Consider the following 18,441-nt stretch of genomic DNA (forward strand, 5'->3'; position numbering starts at 1 on the left):
TGCAGATACCTGAAAGAATTCACTCCTTTGCTCTAATTTTCTATACAAAATATTCATTTTGTACACAGGCATTTTTGCACTACCTCTTCAGAATTGAAGTGTGGGATGGGAAAGGCGGCACTCTGCATAAATCATGCGTCATGACACAACTTGCCCCCCTTTAGATGTCATTTGCCCTGTGGGGGTGGGTGGGGAGGGCTATTTACACCCACCCACACATACCCCTATGTGTTCCCCAGCCCTATAAGGCCAGCCACAGGGCCCGTAAATGGGTTGCAAGTATGCGGTGCTCATCCCACAATAAAAGACGTACTGCGGTCAGGTCCAAGAGAGGGAAGCACGTTTGTTAACAGGGACTGGCCAACGAGATCACATCACGCCAGTCCTTTTCCAGCTTCACTGGCTGCCAGTCCAGGTCCGGGCCTGATTCAAAGTGCTGGTATTGACATTTGAAGCCCTAAACGGCTTGGGGCCAGGCTATCTGAAGGAACACCTCCTCCTGTATGTACCTGCCCGGACCCTAAGGTCATCCTCAGGGGTCCTTCTCCGTGAGCCCCTGCCAAAGGAAGTGAAGCAGGTGGCTACCAGGAGGAGGGCCTTCTCTGCTGTGGCACCCCGGCTGTGGAATGAGCTCCTTAGAGAAGTTTGCCTGGCACCTACATTATACTCTTTTCAACGCCAAGTGAAAACCTTTTTATTTTCCCAGTATTTTAACAGTTTATCATCTTAGTTTTTTAACTTTGCAGTTTTAAATCTTTATTAATCTCTGCATTGCTGCTCGGTTTTATCCTGGTTGTGCTTTTATATTGCGTTTTTATACTGTTGTTTGTTTTATGCTTTGAATTGTACTACATGGTTTTAATTTTTGTGAACTGCCCAGACAGCTTCAGCCATTGGGCGGTAGAGAAAGGCAATAAATAAATCTTGTATTATGAGCACATATTCATGATCTTCACCTCCATCTCTACTTCGCACTGTGGATTTGGGGGATTATGCAGGATCGTGTAATTTTGCCAACAGAGCACCAAATCGAAACAGATACCAAACCTCAGAACTGTACTGTACTTCCCTGTTGCAGAAGCAATTAATGTTCGCTAGATATTAAAATCCCCCCCCCACGGAGATTTGGGACTACAACTCCCATCATTCCCTCCCAGCGGCCACGTTGGGTGTGGCTGGCTTACTGGATACAATACCACTCAAGCTCCGTCCCTGCAGATTGCCTCTCAGCCGGCCGTGCTTAGTTATGGTCTTCTAAGCATCTTAAGCACCTTCCAGCCCAGCACAGGCAACCCTGAATGGCAGCGGCTCTCTAGGGCAGGCTGGGGGTGGTAGCAGTTGCAGTCCTACACATCCAGAAGGCACCCAGGTGGGGAAGCCTGCCGTAGAGATCCCCAGATACCTTTAACGGGAAGCCAACCGGGAACTCAGCCTGCCCAGGAGAGGACTCTCCCAGGGTGCTGGGTAACCCTTACCTGAGCGCCCCCAGCTGGACATCCTTCTCCGAGCCCAGCTGAGCCAGGTCTCTCAGCAGGAGCACGTCCACCAGAAGCTCACACGTGCCTTCATCGGGGCAGGCGCCCTGGCCAGAGAGGCCGCGCTCCAGGGTCCCCGCCAGCTCTTTGCAAAGGCTGCTCCGGGGCAGGCCGCCCAGCAGTCTTGCGACATCGGCGTCCTCAAGGTGCAAGGAGGATGCAGGCTCTGGATGGGGAGCGGGGGAGAAGAACATCTGGGAGGGCGTCGCTGAAACTTTGTCCTCGCCCGGAAGTTTTGGTTCGTTGTTGTTGTTGTTATTATTATTATTATTATTATTATTATTATTATTATTATTGAGAAACCTCATTCGGTTCTGCAACTAAAACTCCTATAAACACCCACAGGGTGGTAGTGATGCCCTCACCCCGGCTCTGCCCCAGCCTGGCCAATCTGGAAAAGTGAGAATATGCGGGTCCATGGGAAGAATTGTGCCATACCTCGGCGAGGGCAGGAGGACACCACCTCCCCCGCCCACTGGGCATTACGATCTTCAGGCCCATGAGGAAGTCGAGCTCAGATATTGCAGCCTCCCTCAACCTGGCCAGCCTCCAGATGCAGCAGACTCCAACTCCCATAACCCCCATCCGGTTTGGCCTTGGTAGCCTGGGGATGGTGGGGTTTGTAGTCCAACGCATCTGGAAGGTGCCAGGTTGGGGCCGGGCTGAGATGGACAGGGACGGGCGCTAACTGGGGAGCGTTTGCACTGAAAACCGGGACCGACCCGGCGAGGCGGGCATGTCTCTGGAACGCCCTCCTGCCAGTTTCACACTCTGTCCCCTACCTTTCCTCTCTTGGCTCGGGGGAAGCTCACGCTCCTCCAGGCGGCAGAGCAGGATCCGGGCCAGCATCTGGTGGGCGCCCTGGTCCGAGCGGCAGCAGCGGTGCAGGATGGAGGGGAGGCTCCCGTTGCCCAGCTGCTCTGCCAGGTCCTGGCGGCCGCTGACCAGCTGGTGGAGCACCAGGAGCCCGTTCTGGACGCCTGTCGAGGCCCTGGGGGAGGAGGACAAGGGGTGACTGGGTGGTCCCAGCCAGCATGAGCTGCTCCAGAGGCGGCTGGAATGGTGGGAGGGAGGGATGAGGACAGAAGAAATGCTCATGGCAGCACCTCCCAACCCCAGGAAGGCCAGCACCCTAAGGCAGCAGCAAATGAAAAGCCGGTCAGAGTGTTTGAGAAGGGGGAGCTGAACCTTCACCCCAGAAGCTAAAGGGAAACGGGAGAACTCACATCTTCCCCCGTCATCCAGCCCTTTTCCGCTCCCACGTTTGAATGCCCCTTCATCTCACCAAGACCTTACCCGGGGGTAGCCAGCATCTTCTCAATCGCAGCAGGAATGGCGCAGAACAAGTTCTCCGTGTCCTTGCTGGATGCAGAGCCGACGCTGGCAAAGACGTCTCGCATTGTCTGGGCCCCCGAGTGGTCCAGAGGGTAGGGCTTCCTACAGGCACCCGGTAGCTCACAGTTCCCAGCACCCAGCAGTAGCTTCAACACCTAGGAGTAAAAAATGAGGGCAGCTCAGTGGCAGGGAAGGAAGTGGGAGAGAAGAAGCCACAGGCTGGGATCAGACCATCCTCGTTCAGTCCCCCCAGTTGGCGCAAATACCGCACAGCAGGTGCTATTTTACCCCTGAAATCGCATCCAGCTGGGGGCTATCAGGGACAGGCAGGGTCTTTTCATTGGTGGCCCCATAATTGTGGAATTCCAGCCCCTGAGATCTGCTTCAAACATGTTCTTAAACAGACCCCAAAGGCTCATTTGTCTCATTTAGCTTTTCCCCAAATGTTTTTATGCTGTTCAGCTTTGTACAGTTGTTTATTTTATTGTATCGCTTTTAAAAGGCTGAATGTAAAACTGCTTTGTGTTGAATTCATCCTAAAAGGGGTTTTTCAAAAATGTTTTTTTAAAAGCGGAATGAAATGAAATTAATAAGCTTCTCCCTGCTGTTTAAGCCATCTAAACTCCCAGGACTCTTCCCTTCCTATTTCCCAACGCCCAACGCAGGCGCCCCCTCCTGACCCCCTGGCGATGCCCCGAACTCTCCTCTCCTCTCCCCTCCCACCCCGCCCCAGGCAACCGCCCTGCTCTCTGCAGCCCACTTACTGCAAGGCCAGCCTGCTGCACCGGGGCGGACGCAGAGTGCTTCTGCATGCAGCGCAGCACGGGACGCAGCCCGCCTCTGGTGGCAAAGAGAACCCTCCAGTCGTACTTGGCCAGGAGCACATACAGTGTCCGCAGCGCCAAGACCACCGGCAGCGTTTCCTCCGCTCGGTGGCCCAGCAGCTCCGCCAGCGTTGTCGCCATTTTCTCCCTGCGGGCAGCAAGAGGAGCGAGTCAGCACACGGAACTCTTTGGGACGAAGCCCAGCTGACACCCCCCCACCTCCCACCCCCCACCCCCCGGAAGGGCAAGCACTTCTTGAGCCTGAACGCTTGTCATGCTACAGTCGAAGACGACTGAGAGTTCAGCTTGGCTGGAAGGAAGCTGCTCAAATTCAAGGGACCATGCAGATTTCGTCTTTGCACAAAGCCAGAGGTGGGGGGGGGGGGGCGTAGCTCAGGGTGATAAGAGCACCTGCTTGGCATCCAGAAGGTCCCAGGTTCAATCCCCAGCATGTCCAGGTAGGCCTGGTGTTAGCAGAGGTGCCTCCATTTTCTAAAGGAAGCTGTGAAGTAGCCATTATGCAGCAGGCAAAATGTCATGCATGCGAGACTGTCTCCTTGGATGTCTCCTTGCATCTGTCTTATCTAATGAAAACAGAGCCTCGGCTCCAGTGCTCCTGTGTCAAAGTTAGCTTACTGTAACTTGCTGTGGGGCAAAGGGGATTGTTTATAGGACAAAGGGGATTGTTTAGCAAAATTAGCTATGCTCCCGTGTTATGTTCTGATTGGTTTATGCTGCTACTGGGCCCTGCCCCTTGCAGGCTCAAATGCTGTGCTGAATTCCTGTTGTCTCTGACTGTTCGCTTTCAAGACACTCAGATCTTGATTATAATCAATAATGCGCTTTTGAACCCACTGTCGCTGAAAGTGTGGAGTCGTGCTTAGGGGCTGCTTGGATTTTGTCCCTGGGTGAAGAACATTGATCTAACACTGGGAAAGAAATCTGGACTGAAATCCTGGAGAGCTGCTGCCAGTCAGTGTCGGCAATACTGGGCTACATAGAACAATGGCCTGACTCAGTATAAGGCAGCTTCCTACCTTCCCAAAGTGTTACCCCAGCAGGTCTCATGGTTCATTTGTTTAGGCCTGGTTCCCACATAACGTCAACCAAGGCTTTTTTTTCAAAAAAAAAAAACCCAAACAAACCTGTGTTGCTGCTGTAAGTGAGAAAGCCTGGTCGTTCGCATGGCTCGATTGCTTGCATCCTCCTGCCAATGGGAATGGCTGAATAACACAAAGCTTAACCCCAGGTTCCAACTCTGACTTGTCAAGGAAATGACAATCCAGAGTTCCGGGGTCGGACATCACGCTAAGACACCCAGGGACGCTCCGGCGCTTAGCCACTCCCACTTGCAGCAGAAGCAATTGAGCCAATGAACTAGTATGCTGGCTCGACCACGACAACCAGGGTTTAAAAAGATCCTGGGTTGTAGTTACATGCGGACCGGGCCTTAAGAGTTCTATTCACACTGATTTTTCATGGTAGAAATGAGTATTGACCTTATTTCTGAAGACTTTTAGGCTCTGATATGCTACTGCAGTTGGTAATATTTTGTATTCCATGTTTTGTATTCCATGTCGGTCCAGAGGGAGAGGCGGGTAATAAATAAATAAATATATTATTAATAATAATAATATCTTAGTGAGCTTTCTGGGAGCACCTGATGTTACAACACCGTTGAAGCCAAGCAGGTGTGAGCCTGAAAGCCCCACGGAACAATGTAATAAACAATTCCTTAAAGAATATAGTGAGTCTCCTGTATTTCCAAGTTTGATGAAAACAGATGTTTTCAAGATGGCCTTTCTTTCTAACAGGGAACTGTTATTTACTAAGCTATCTCAGTTTTCCCACTTGCAAGAAACTGATCTTTTCCTCAGGGAACGTTCTTACGAGGATTTGCAATACGTAAATGTCATTTCAATCTATTTGATTAAAGGCCAGGTAATTTCACTGAATCACAACACATTTATTTGCTTGACGAGCCTAATTCAAACTCAAATTCAGACTACAGAGCTGCTACTTGGAAGTTTCATATTTCAAGCACCAGTACTATGCCAAAAATCTGCTGGATGATTTTCTGCATCGTCACCATTGCTGTAAAAAAAAAAAATGCTCAAGATTCCTGTCCCATACGCTTGCAGTGAAATGCAATGGAATGCATCTTATTTATTTATTTATTAAAACATTTGTCTCCTGCCCTATCTCACTGGGATCTCGGGGCGGCATACAGATAAAAATCATACAAAAGTGTATAAATATACACAGCTAAGAACGGGGGCCAGGCTATCTGAAGGAACGCCTCCTCCCATACGTACCTGCCCAGACCTTAAGATCATCCCCAGGGGCCCTTCTCTGTGAGCCCCTGCCAAAGGAAGTGAGGCAGGTGGATACTAGGAGGAGGGCTTTCTCTGCTGTGGCACCCCGGTTGCGGAACGAGCTCCCCAGAGAGGTTCGCTTGGCGCCTACGTTGTTTTCTCTCCCTCGCCAGCTGAAGACCTTTTTATTTTCTCAGTATTTTAACACCTAATTTAACTTAAATTTAAACTTTGCTGTTTTAATCTCATATTTTAACCTATATTAATTTTTGCTGTTGTGGTTTTATTCTGGTTGTGCTTTTTATATTGTGTTTTGTATTTGTGTTTTAAATTTGTTGGTTGCTTTTATGGTCTTCATGGTTTTAATTTTTGTGAACCGCCCAGAGAGCTTCGGCTATTGGGCGGTATAAAAATGTAATAAATAAATAAATAAATAAATAAAACTATTAATCAAACCAAAACCAGTATAGAATTTAAAAGCAGTAAAAACAATAAAACCAATTAAAACTATGTGCAAGCTTGGTGAATTTAGCCATCAAAGGCTTTGCTAAAAAGTCATGTCTTAACTTGGTGTCGAAATAAAACCAGTGTCGGCGCCAGTCAGGCCTCCAGGGGGAGGGCATTCCACAAGCAGGGTGCCACAACAGAGAAGGCCCTCTCCCACGTCCCACCGTAGCATATGCCTCACGTTGGTGGGACGTGGAGGAGGGCTCCTCCAACAGATCCCAAATCTCGGGCCAGCATATACCGGGAGAGGCGTTCCCACATCTGGTCACCAAAGCGTCACCGTCCTTGTGGGAAAGGCTCCAGCCCAGTGGCAGAGCACACGCTTCGCATGCAGAAGGGCCCCCAACAGCTCCAGGTAGGGCTGGAAAAGACTCCTGGAGAGCTGCTGCCCGTTATTGTAGACCAGACTTCTCCAACCTGGTCCCCGCTGGATGTGTTGGACTACACCTTCCATTAACCCTGACCACTGACCATGCTAGCCGGGGCTGATGGGAGTTGTGGTCCAACAACATTTGAAGGTTGGGGAAGGCTTGAGGACAATACTGAGCTAGATGGACCAACGGTCTGACTCCGCATACGTCAGCTTCCTATATTGCTTCCCATATCCAGCAGACCCGTATCTTCAAAACCAAAACAGACCTCAGGGCGAGTTCCTCCTCTGCTTTGAGGACGTGCCTCTCTTGCCGCTCTCGCTCGGGCTCCTCCTCCAAGACCTTGGTGATGAATCTGAGACCTGCCATCTGCAGCTCCATGTCCCCACTGGACTTCTGGACCATCTCCATGGCATCTGCCAGCTGCTCCAAGGTGCTTTTCTTCCCTGCCACCTTCACACTGCAGAAAGCTGAGCAACAAATCTATCAGCACAACGGTCCTTCAGTCAGTTTCATCACTGCCTCCTCGCACCTCCTTGCTCTTGCCCAGTCACCCAAACCGCAGATCCCTTTGTCCTTGCTTAGCAGCCCTTTCTAAGGCCGCTTTCTCCCACCAAAGGGTCGACAAGCTGACGCACACAGCTTCAGCCCAGAACTCAGCTCACAACTGTTCATGCCAAGCCAACTTCGCAATCTCAGGATTGCGTTTAAAAAAAGGGGGAGGCGAACTTTTTAATCCTCAAACATTTTGTTTAAAAAACACACAGCAAAACACCCTTGGCAGTTTAGAAAAGGGAACTAAAATGGATCTCTTCACTGTGGATCTTCAAATGGATCTCTTCACTGTGTTTCCAGTGCCTAGTCTTCATTCCCAAGCCCTTATACACCTGCCTTCTGCTGCTCTTATGTAAGTCCCGTCCCCCCTTACACAGACCCCGGGGGGTGCGGGTGATGTTAGCACTGTCTTCAAACACTGACCCGATACTTTAGCTTTCCCAGATATGCAAATAATATTTACATCAGCGGTAAGCAACATGGGACCCTCCAGACCTTTGGGCCTACAACTCCTATCATCTCTCACCAAAACATCTGGAAGGCCAAGAAGGATCTTGGGATTGTTATAGATCACAAGCTGAATATGAGCCAACAGTGTGATGCGGCTGCAAAAAAAGCAAATGCTATTTTGGGATGCATTAATAGAAGTATAGATTATAAACCGCGGACGGTACTGGTTCCCCTCTATTCAGCACTGTTTAGGCCTCATCTTCTTAAGTACTGCGTCCAGTTCTGGGCACCACACTTCAAGAAGGATGCAGACAAGCTGGAGCGTGTTCAGAGGAGGGCAACGAGGATTATCAGGGTCTAGAAATAAAGCCCTATGAGGTGAGACTGAAAGAACTGGGCATGTTTAGCCTGGAGAAGAGAAGGCTGAGGGGAGACATGATAGCACTCTTCAAATACTTGAAAGTTTGCCACACAGGGGAGAGCCAGGATGTCTTCTCAATCATCCCAGAGTGCAGGACACAGAATAATGGGCTCAAGTTGCAGGAAGCCAGACTCCAGCTGAACATCAGGAGTCTGTTTTTAACTTTTGTAAACCACCCAGAGAGCTTCGGCTAAGGGGCAGTATATAAATTTAATAAATAAATAAATTCCTGCATTGAACAGGGGTTGGACTCCATGGCCTTACAGGCCCCTTCCAACTTTACTGTTCTATGATTCTATGTTCCCCACCCGATTTCCTCCAACACAGAATTTGTGTTTGTAGTCATAGAATTTTTTGCTACACTGTTAAAGGCACACACCCCAGCTCACTTCCCCAATCTATTGTTTTAGGAGGCAGGCAAAGATTTTTCTGTTCTGGCAGGCCTTTGGGGAACGAACTGTGTCAAAGACTTTTTATAATTGTCATTTTAAATGTTTTAATATTAGAATATGTTGAATATACTCTTAACTTTTGTATATCTCTATTTATAGGTTTTTAATGTATATGTTTTAAATTTTATGATGCCGCCTAGAGGCCCATTCTTGGGCAAAAGGCAGGATATAATAATAATAATAATAATAATAATAATAATAATAATAATAATAATAATAATAATAATAATAATTCTCCTGGAATAGAGTTTTCAAAACCACCACTGATACATCATGTTCTCTGCACTGTCCTCCCACTGATTAACAGACACACACTTCAGATTGCAGAAAGCGATTGCAAAGCAGTCGATGCCTGTCTAGTTCCTCTTCCCTCTCCAGAAGTCTAACAAAACTTACCTTGTGCTGTGACATCACAGCATTCTGCTTTTCTGCCATCAGCAGCCAATGATGTGGAGAAGGAAGGGGGGAAATGCAGAACTTTGTGTAACATCACAACACAAGGGAAGCTATACAAACCTTATAAATGGGGAAGGAGGAACTACGTCTCCCATTTTGGGCGGCTTCTCCCATTAGATCTGGCTTGCTCCAAAGACAACACCTCTTGAAGCGACTTAAACCAAAAGGTAGATCAAGGCCACAGCTAGACCTAAGGTTTATCCTGGGATCATCCAGGGTCCGCCCCTGCCTGAGCACTGGATCCCCTGTGTGTCACCTATATGAACAGGTTTGACCCTTGGATGATCCAGGGATAAACCTTAGGTCTAGCTGTGGCCCAAGAGTGCTGTCTCGCACTTACCTTTGGCCTTCTCATCCAGGGTGTCCGGGAAGGAAAGTCCTTCCACTTTGAGGAGTTCGTTGATCAGCTGCGTGTCGGTTTTCTCTGCCGTGGATGGAGCTGGGGAAGGCACTTCAGCGGAGAGCGACTCCTTCTTGGGCGCTTTGGAGGCCACGGCTTCAGCAAGGCTGCCGCCGTTCGTGGGGATCGGGTCCGCATTCTGGCCGTTCTGCTCCGCCCCTCCTTTGCTGGAGGAATACTTGAGATAGACGTGGGAGCCGTGCAGGTCGCTCCGGGTGCAGCCCTGGCAGTGTTTGCTCAGGAGCAGCAGCACTTTCTGAGCCAGCTCCACCGGCACGGGCAGCTGGATGAGGCCCTCTTCGTCGAGCTCCGACGGCTTGAAATACAAAAGACGGTTGAAAGAGTCGGACGGCTCGGTCAAGATGGCGCTTCTCAAGCCCAGCGGCAGCCATGGCGGGGCGCCGGAAGTAGGGCCGCCCTCCCGAGCCCATTCCTCCCGGGGGCCCAGCCACGCCCTAGGGAAAGGGAGGGGAAGAGCGCTGTGCCCGGCTGCCAGTTCACACGTGGGACACCGTGGTTTGGCAGGAGGCAGCCCCTGAAGGTGCCACTCCGGGTTTCCTCCTTCCAGCACAGCGACGTGTTCCTTTTCTCTCCGTTTCCTCTCACGCCGGACGCATTCCACTTACCTGCTCTTTGTGGTTCTGCTCGATGAAGTGAACCACTTCCTGCTGTTCGTGCTGTTCCAGCTTCTTGATGAAGAAAAGCAGCTCCCACCATTCAGCCCGGCTCAGGGTCCCGGAGTTCTCATTCCTCCGATCCATCAGGTATGGCAAGGAGTACAGCCCCCCGAGGGGTTTGCAGTAGAAGGTCTGAGTCACTGCAGGTAGACACAAAACCACTGTGGAGGGTTTTATGGCTTCACGAGAGGCCCATAAGAACGTAAGAAAAGCCCTGCTGGATTAGACCAAGGGTTCGTCTTGTCCAGCATTCTGTTCACACAGTAGCCAACCAGCTGTCGACCAGGAACCCACAAGCCAGAGTGCAACAGCACCTTCCCGCCCATGTTCCCCAGCAACTGATATACGGCTTCAGATACTGAAGAAACCACATAGTCATCAGAACTAGTAGCCACTGATAGCCTTCTCCTCCATGAATTTATCCAACCCCCTTTTACATTGGTGGCCATCACTACATCTTGTGGTAGAGAATTCCATAGTTTATGCACAGTGAGAAGAAGTCCTTCCTTTTATCTGTCCTGAATCTCCCACCAATCAGCTTCATGGGATGACCCCGGGTTCTAGTATTATGAGAGAGGGAGAAAAATGTCTCCCTATCCACATTCTCTACACCAGGCATAATTTTGTACACCTGATTTTATCATGCTGCCATCAAAGCAGAAGTCCCCTTGCAGAACTCTCTGGTTCAAGAGAAGGGGAGAGGTAGCCATTTTTCAAATACCGAGGTAACATTACATTTTTACTCAGAAGTAAGTCCCACTGAGTTCCGTGGGGCTTACTTCAAGGTAAGTAGGTATGGGATTGCTCTGTTAATGCATAGCCAATGTTGGGCAGGAAAAGAAATGAAGAAAATAGGAAACCGACGGAAATAATAATTAGCACTTATGCTTAGGATTCAACACTGGGCCTGTTCAGACAACAAGGCATGGTTAGGCCGCTAACCTAGGATGACCCTATGAAAAGGAGGACTGAGCTCCTGTATCTTTAACAGTTGTATTGAAACAGGAATTTCAGCAGGTGTCATTTGTATATATGGGGAACCTGGAGAAATTTCCTCTTCATCACAACAGTCAAAGGTGCAGTTGCCCTGCCCTCTTTTAAATCTGCTCACTCTAGTATAGCTCCTGCATCTTTAACTGTTGTGATGAAGAGGGAATTTCACCAGGTTCTCCATATATACAAATGACACCTGCTGAAATTCCCTTTTCAATGCAACTGTTAAAGATACAGGAGCCCTGTCCTCCTTTTCATATGGCCACCCTAGCTAACCCTTTTGCAGCAAATGGTTACTGAGCATGTTTAAACTATGGCGTATCCCAGGATTGTCCCAGGGTCATCCCTGTTCATGTAAATGGCACACAGGATATCCCGGGAGCAGGCAGGGACAACCCTGGGACGATCCCGGGATAAACCTTAGGTCTAGCTAAGGCCTACGTTTATGTAGCTACCATAGTTAGGAATAGTTCACACAACACGCTAAGTCAAGGTTCAAAATACACGCTAAGCCATAATTATTTAATTTAATTTAATTTATTTATTTATTTATTTATTACATTTCTATACTGTCCATCAACCGAAGCTCTCTGGGAAGTGCACAATTAAAAAACATAAAATACAACAAGTATAGATAAATTTAAACGTTAAAAAGGCAATATAAACCCAGCTAAGTTAAAATCCAGGGAAAGTCTGTGTGAAAAGGTATGTTTTCAGGAGATGTTTAAAAGATGTTACATTTTCCACCTCCCAAACTAAGCCATAGTGGTTAAGCATTTTGAGCTAAACATTGAGCAAAATGCTTAACCATCGTAGCTTAGTGTGTCATCTGAACAGGGTCACTGTGGTTTACATACAGCCCTTCAAGGCTGAGATGAGCTTTAATAAATCTAGAGCCAATGAAATCATGGCTGCTCACAACATTTTTTACTCTGGTCTAGGTATCCAAACTACATAAACACCCTGTCAGTTTTGCAGGTTGTATCCCTACACCTCAACAGCATTTTTGAGCCCAATGAGAAGATAAATAAAACCTCCAATTTATTCCCTAATCATAATTATTTTTTTAAAAAAACATTTATATCCCGCCCTATATCAATAAGATCTCAGGGCGGCGTACATTACGGGCCAGTCATTTCTGAAGATTTGGGGAAGGAGACTTGTTGTAGTGCCAAGAATAGTTAAAGGACACACTAGACATCCCAGTTTCTTCCTGCCCTTCGGAACGTACCAGCTGCATGCATTCAGCTGCTCCAAATGGGATGGACAGGAAGGTGCCTTAAGACACATCAGTCTGTTTGTCCATCTAGTCCAGTGTTCTCTACTCTGACTGACAGCATCTCTCCAGTATTTCTCAGGCAAGAGAGCGTCCACATCATCTGCTACCTGATCTTCTTAAATGGCGGTGCCAGGGAATGAACCTGGGACCTTCCGCAGGCGAAGCGTGTTCTCTACCGCTATTCAAGCAGCAAGCTCGGGATGGCACAAGCTGAAACCAGCCTACAAGCAAAAACGAAGCCCAGAGGCAGAGAATGGCGCAGTGAGGACAGACCTGTCCCTTGCATGGAACATCCCAGCCCTCGCTTACCTGTGTCCTGTCTCAGAGTCTCTGTAAGGCTGGATACTTTTTCCTGGGCTTTCTGCTCTGCATGTCTTGATGGGCCAATGATCTCAATCATATGCCAATGCACCCAGTATGTGCGGCCCAGAGATTCCCAATAAACCTGGAAAAACGCGCCCAACATAGAAAATTATTCGACCTACCTTTTTTGTAACCAAAGGTTAGTGATCTGGCCTAAAACAGCCTGTAGACCAGGGGTATGGAATCTCAGGCCCAGGGGACCTCCTGGGGCCCAATGTGGCCCTCCGGGGTTTTCTAGATGGCCACGCCCTCTTCCCTTGGCTCCACCTACTTGCCCCAAATACAGAGTGTTTGGTGGCTTCCTGACTTTTGTGCCTTTTCTTTCCCATTCCAAAAGGCTGGAATGCCTTTCCTAAGGCTTAGCTAGTGGAAGGAAGACCATTAGGCTACAACATGCTGGTATTTTTTAGTATTTGGGCCCACCCACTTTGCCTCTGGCCCCTCCCACCACTGCAATGCAGCCCCCCCCCCAAGAGCTTCTCTGAAATGGAATCTGGCATTCGAGTGTAAAGATGTTCCCCACCTCCACCATATTAGGAGCCAGACTAAAACTTGCCTTGACACAGGAGCAATTCTTGATCACACCACAGATGCCGTTGCAGGTGGATACCAGAGGTTCAGAGACTTGATGGGATTCCAAAAAATCAACTCTGAATACCCCCCACCCCCGGGTGCCCTATTCCTAGCCCCCACTCAGCAGTACCTGGACAGGCGGTGTGCCATTATTGCTCTGGAGAAACTCTCCCTCATCTCCCGCGCAGACCTTCTCGTAATCTTCCAACATGCGCACGCGCATGCCCCGGGCCAGCTTCTCTTGCACGTACTCCATGTAGCTGTTGCGGCTGAGGAAGGCCGAGCGCGATTTGAAAGCGCTGGTCTCTTTCTCAGGCAGCTTCCTTGCATCGGACGGGATGCTGCTGCTGCTGCTGCTGCAGGTGGGAATGTGGGGCTGGAAGATAGACCTGGCAACTCGGGGCTGCCGTGCGTCGAGGCCCCGAAACGCCCCGCAGCGGTCCCAGCCCATCACCTCCACCAGCTCTGAAATGAGGTGGGCCATGGCCATGCTGAAGTCAAACTCGCGCTGCAGCCGGTTCTTTCCCCCAACATTTGCGCCGGAGGGCTCGTGCTCCCCTCCCAGCTCCGCAGTGCTGTCAAGCTTGTCCATGAGAGAGGTGGCACACAGGTAGCGCTTCACCAGAGAAAACAGCAGCTTCCCTGGAATCTGAAACAGGGGAGAATCTCACACCCGGTGCCAGAGAACGCAAGTTCCCCTCTGCAAGGTAGCACAGCCCTCAGCTCAGCCCACACCAACTCTCAAGCTCCAGCACCCTTCTCATACACTCTGAGCTCAAGCTGCCACCTCACGCAGTGCCACCATTACCCATTCAAGTCTCCACACTCCCTCCCTCCCCTGCTATGGTCACAGGACATTATGGTCACACTCCCTTCCTTACTAGGGTCACAGGATATGTTTGACTGCAAGTAGGAGCCAGCCTTCTATTGGCCAATTCCAGCTGCAGATATTCATAGTGGTGTAGCAGAGCCAGGGCTCACGGGGATGAAGCACCATCACTTTTTTATTCGCAGGGATGCTGAGGTCATCTGCCACCCCCCCTCAGATTTCTCTGTTCCCTCTGAGCTTAGCTGCAATTCTCACAGTAGCTAGGCAAGGATGGATTTTCCCAGCAACAATATATTGTTCCCTGCTGTAATGCAAACTGTTTAGGGGTGCCCTGGTCTTGAATGGGCAGTTAAGGTACATTGGGTTCACACAACATGCTAACCACCCAGAGTGGGCTATCATGTTGTCTGAATGCAGCACTTTTTCTACAGGACAGCTCGTTAGCCACGCAATATGGCTTGTAAACCACCCTGAACTACCCAACAGCAAGCCATGGGTTCTCAAGGTGTCTTGTTTGAGAAAAATAAGGTTGTCACACAGAGGAGGGCCAGGATCACTTCTCGATCATCCCAAAGCACAGGACACAGAATAATGGGCTCAAGTTACAGGAAGCCCAATTCTGGCTGGACATCCGAAAAAACTTCCTGACTGTTAGAGCAGTATGACAATGGAACCAATGGAGTTTGTGGGCTCTCTCACACTGCATTGAAGAGGCAGCTGGATAGCTATCTGTCAGGGATGCTTTAAGGTGGATTCCTGCATTGAGCGGGGGTTGAACTCAATGGCCTTGTAGGCCCCTTCCAACTCTACTATTCTGTGATTCTATCAAACCACAGCGAAAAATAAGCCACCTTGCAGAAAATGTACTGCATTCAGACAACACAATAACCCACCCTACAAAATCCACACTGTGTTCAGACATGTTAACCCACCCTGCAGAAAACATGCTGCGTTCAGACAACACGATAATCCATGATGGGGTAGCATGTTGTGTAAACTGAGCCAGTAACTTGTCAAAAGACCTGTCCCTGGTAGGGATGAAAACTGCTGGAAATGGACTGTTGCTATGGATCAATGCACCGGATATTCAACACCATCAACTGCCAGTAACAAAGGGAGGTGCCAGTCTTCTGATTTCTATCTGATTATGACAACTGGCGATCGTAAAGTTATAACCTTTAAATCAATACAGAATGATAAAACTGAGCCATTGCTGACCGCAAGGTTGACTTGGTTAGCCACCTTGAGCATGCCAATGGAAAGGTTGGCTATAAATGAAGCCATGGGGTTCCCTTAACTTGTCCTCCTTCCACTCCCACTGGAAAAAAACCCACACTCCACTTCACAACTTTCTCACCTGCCTCTGAAAAGGCACCTCCATGTTCTAAAGTGGAAATGACCCTTCTCAAAAGAGTTTCACACCCCTTGGCCAGAGCTACCTGAGCCAGTTAATACCTGAGGAAGGGGGATTCCTTCAAAACACATACAATGCTCTTCTGAAGATGTCGTTTCGGCAAACAGCTCAAGGAGGGTATAGCAACTGTCAAAGTCCATGTGTTGTTCGATGCCGTCTTGCTGGCTCAGTGACAAGAGAACATAGGCTCGGCTTCCTAAAACCAGAGACAGAAATGTAGTACTTCGTCTGCATCTGTTTCATGGCATTCTCTCGAGCTCAGGACTCCAGTTCCATAGCTGGAACGGAGCCACTTTTTAACACAATCACACACAATGGGAATATGGGACAAGCCAGGACATCAGGTGATGCAACTCAGGGAAGCTTCTTACAGAACCAGGCAAAGGGATTCAGTTTTACAGAGAAATATCAAACCTACCCTCAGAGGCTCAGCATTTCTTGTAAGTGTTATCTAAGTCCCAACCATGTAACTTTTCCAAATGTGTGTAGAAAACTGGGGTTTGGGAGAGGGAAATGACAGCACCATGAGAATCAGGTTTTCTTCGGCTCAGGAAACTTACTGCTATATTTACTGTAGCCTTTCCCAACCTGGTGCCCTCCACATATTTTGGACTACAACTCCCAGGATTCCTGAACGTTGGCCATGTTGGCTGAGGCTGATGGGAGTTGAAGTCCAAAACATCTGGAGGGCACCAGGTTGGTGAAGACTGATTTAATGCAAGAGACGTGTCTAATGTCAAGGGAATGTATCCAGACTGGAAGTGCTCATGAAGCCTTAGATAGGAATTGCATCGTAACTGTGGGTGTCCCACCCACCCCGCCCACAAAAAAAACCCCTCTCAAACGCTCTGATGACTCTCACCTGCGTCATGGGAAGCCAGAGCCCTCAGCATCTTGCCAGCACTGCGACGAATTTGCTCCTCTTCATGACACAGCATCTTCATCAGGAGATTGAGGGCCCCCGTCTCCTTGAAGACACCCATCAATGAGCCAATGCTGGCATAGGCACTGAGCACGTGGATACTGTGCAAGACGGACGACTGAGGAACAGCGGTGCTGGCCATTTGCCAAGCCACTCGCTGCACCAGTGTCCTGACATCAGCCTTCATCTCACGCAGGGAAGCCTCATCCACAGCGACATCAGGGGGGAAGATGCTGGACGTTTTCTCCTCCGCCCGCTGCTCCTTGGGCTTCCTCTTGCCTAGCAGCGTCGGGCAGTTGGCATAAACGTCATCTGCCGACATCCACATCAGGATGTTCTCCATTTTGCTCTCTGTTGAAGAGGCACCAGCGCCACTTCCTGTATCATCCTCCAAGCCGAGGATGTTCCAGCGAATCAGGTACTCCGTATGCCCATTGTGACCCTGGCGCTGCCGGAGTAACTCTTCAGGATAGGTCTGGAGCCTAGGTCCAAAATGTACTAGCACATTCCCATTCTGTCTCTCAATCACCATGACAGAGAATACATCTGCAGGTACAGAGAAAAGGACATCATGGCCCTATGGCAAAACACAGAAGCATTGCTTTGGGATATCTACTGTAGGAAGATCATCCCCAAGGAGAGGGCATGTACAAGAAGCTTGGCAAATGCTTGAGGTCTGTGCTGCATCTACCTTCCCATCTATGTCAATTTGAGCACTGCAACTTCTACCACTGGCTAGCCTTTTAAAGGACCTCACCAGGATCAACATATCTAGTACTCAGGGCGTGTTCACACAGTTTTGTATCTACAATCAAGTTTGCACTCATTGTTTCTAGAAATGTATTTATCTGGAATACGAAACAACCTGCTCAAAGGGTTTCAGGAAGAACTACAGAATTCAATCAAGTCCTATTGAAGTATTGATAAACTTCAGTTCTAGGTAAACCTCATGCATGACACATCAAAGTTTCCAGATGCAGTTGAAGCTGCACAAGGCAAACTCAGATATTGACAATAAGATACAATGCAAGAATGAAAGCCACTGTCACCATTTTGTTCCACTCTGCATTCACAGACTAAGGGTGCTTCCAGACGAAGGGTTCATAGCACTCCCAATCAAAAGGCATTGTGCACCTATTTCATCTTTTCTTCCTTAACTGATCTTTTCTGGTTAAGAAAAAAGATGGAAGGAGTGGGAAAACAGAGGAAAGTTACAAATGGAAGACAACAACACCTGGACTACATGTGAAATTTGGTATTTGAGGTAGGTTGATTGCAGGATAAAAGTCAAATTTGGAAGCACCCTAATTCTCCATTGGAATCAGATATAGGGTGGAGAATATTCCAGTGGTTTCTTTTTCCATAGACAATTTTCTATTTCAGAAGTTTATTAATAACAATTAATGCATGCCAATTGCAAAGACAATATTAGGCAGGTGTGGCACTTTCAAAGTTGTAATTAATGTTTCTCAGGTGGTTATCCTTAGCAAGCATGTGAGAGAATACACATACGTCACTGAAATATACATATATATGTCCCAGTGTGAAACGGGACTAATAAGTAGTGACAGCAAAACATAAGGTACCCCAACAACCTTACTGGAAGGAAGTACATGTTACTGTCTTTAAATTACAATAAATTACAAATATTGCAATAACAATTTCTACATAATGTAACATTTTAAAATCAGATTAAATGTACACTAATTTTCTTCCTCAAATATTCCAGGTAAAATGCATGTTGATTGTTCGGTCAAAAAAATAACATGG

General features: G+C 48.5%; 1 protein-coding gene across 1 annotated transcript in view; it reads right to left on the minus strand.

Annotated features, from left to right (window-relative positions):
- Nucleotides 1-18,441, minus strand: part of LOC134397360 (cullin-9-like) — a 37,060-nt gene that overhangs the window by 15,369 nt on the left and 3,250 nt on the right. The window contains exons 2-13 of the mRNA XM_063123945.1: nt 17,745-17,833; nt 16,612-17,248; nt 15,791-15,945; nt 13,637-14,155; nt 12,880-13,015; nt 10,248-10,438; nt 9,562-9,937; nt 7,156-7,357; nt 3,635-3,842; nt 2,832-3,025; nt 2,318-2,526; nt 1,476-1,701 (exon numbers count right to left, since the gene is read on the minus strand). Coding sequence (XP_062980015.1) covers nt 1,476-1,701; nt 2,318-2,526; nt 2,832-3,025; nt 3,635-3,842; nt 7,156-7,357; nt 9,562-9,937; nt 10,248-10,438; nt 12,880-13,015; nt 13,637-14,155; nt 15,791-15,945; nt 16,612-17,203 — 3,008 coding nt within the window. The 5' untranslated portion in view covers nt 17,204-17,248; nt 17,745-17,833. The remainder of the gene's footprint in view (nt 1-1,475; nt 1,702-2,317; nt 2,527-2,831; nt 3,026-3,634; nt 3,843-7,155; nt 7,358-9,561; nt 9,938-10,247; nt 10,439-12,879; nt 13,016-13,636; nt 14,156-15,790; nt 15,946-16,611; nt 17,249-17,744; nt 17,834-18,441) is intronic.

The sequence above is a fragment of the Elgaria multicarinata genome, chromosome 4 (assembly GCF_023053635.1).
Source record: "Elgaria multicarinata webbii isolate HBS135686 ecotype San Diego chromosome 4, rElgMul1.1.pri, whole genome shotgun sequence".
NCBI lineage: Eukaryota > Metazoa > Chordata > Lepidosauria > Squamata > Anguidae > Elgaria > Elgaria multicarinata.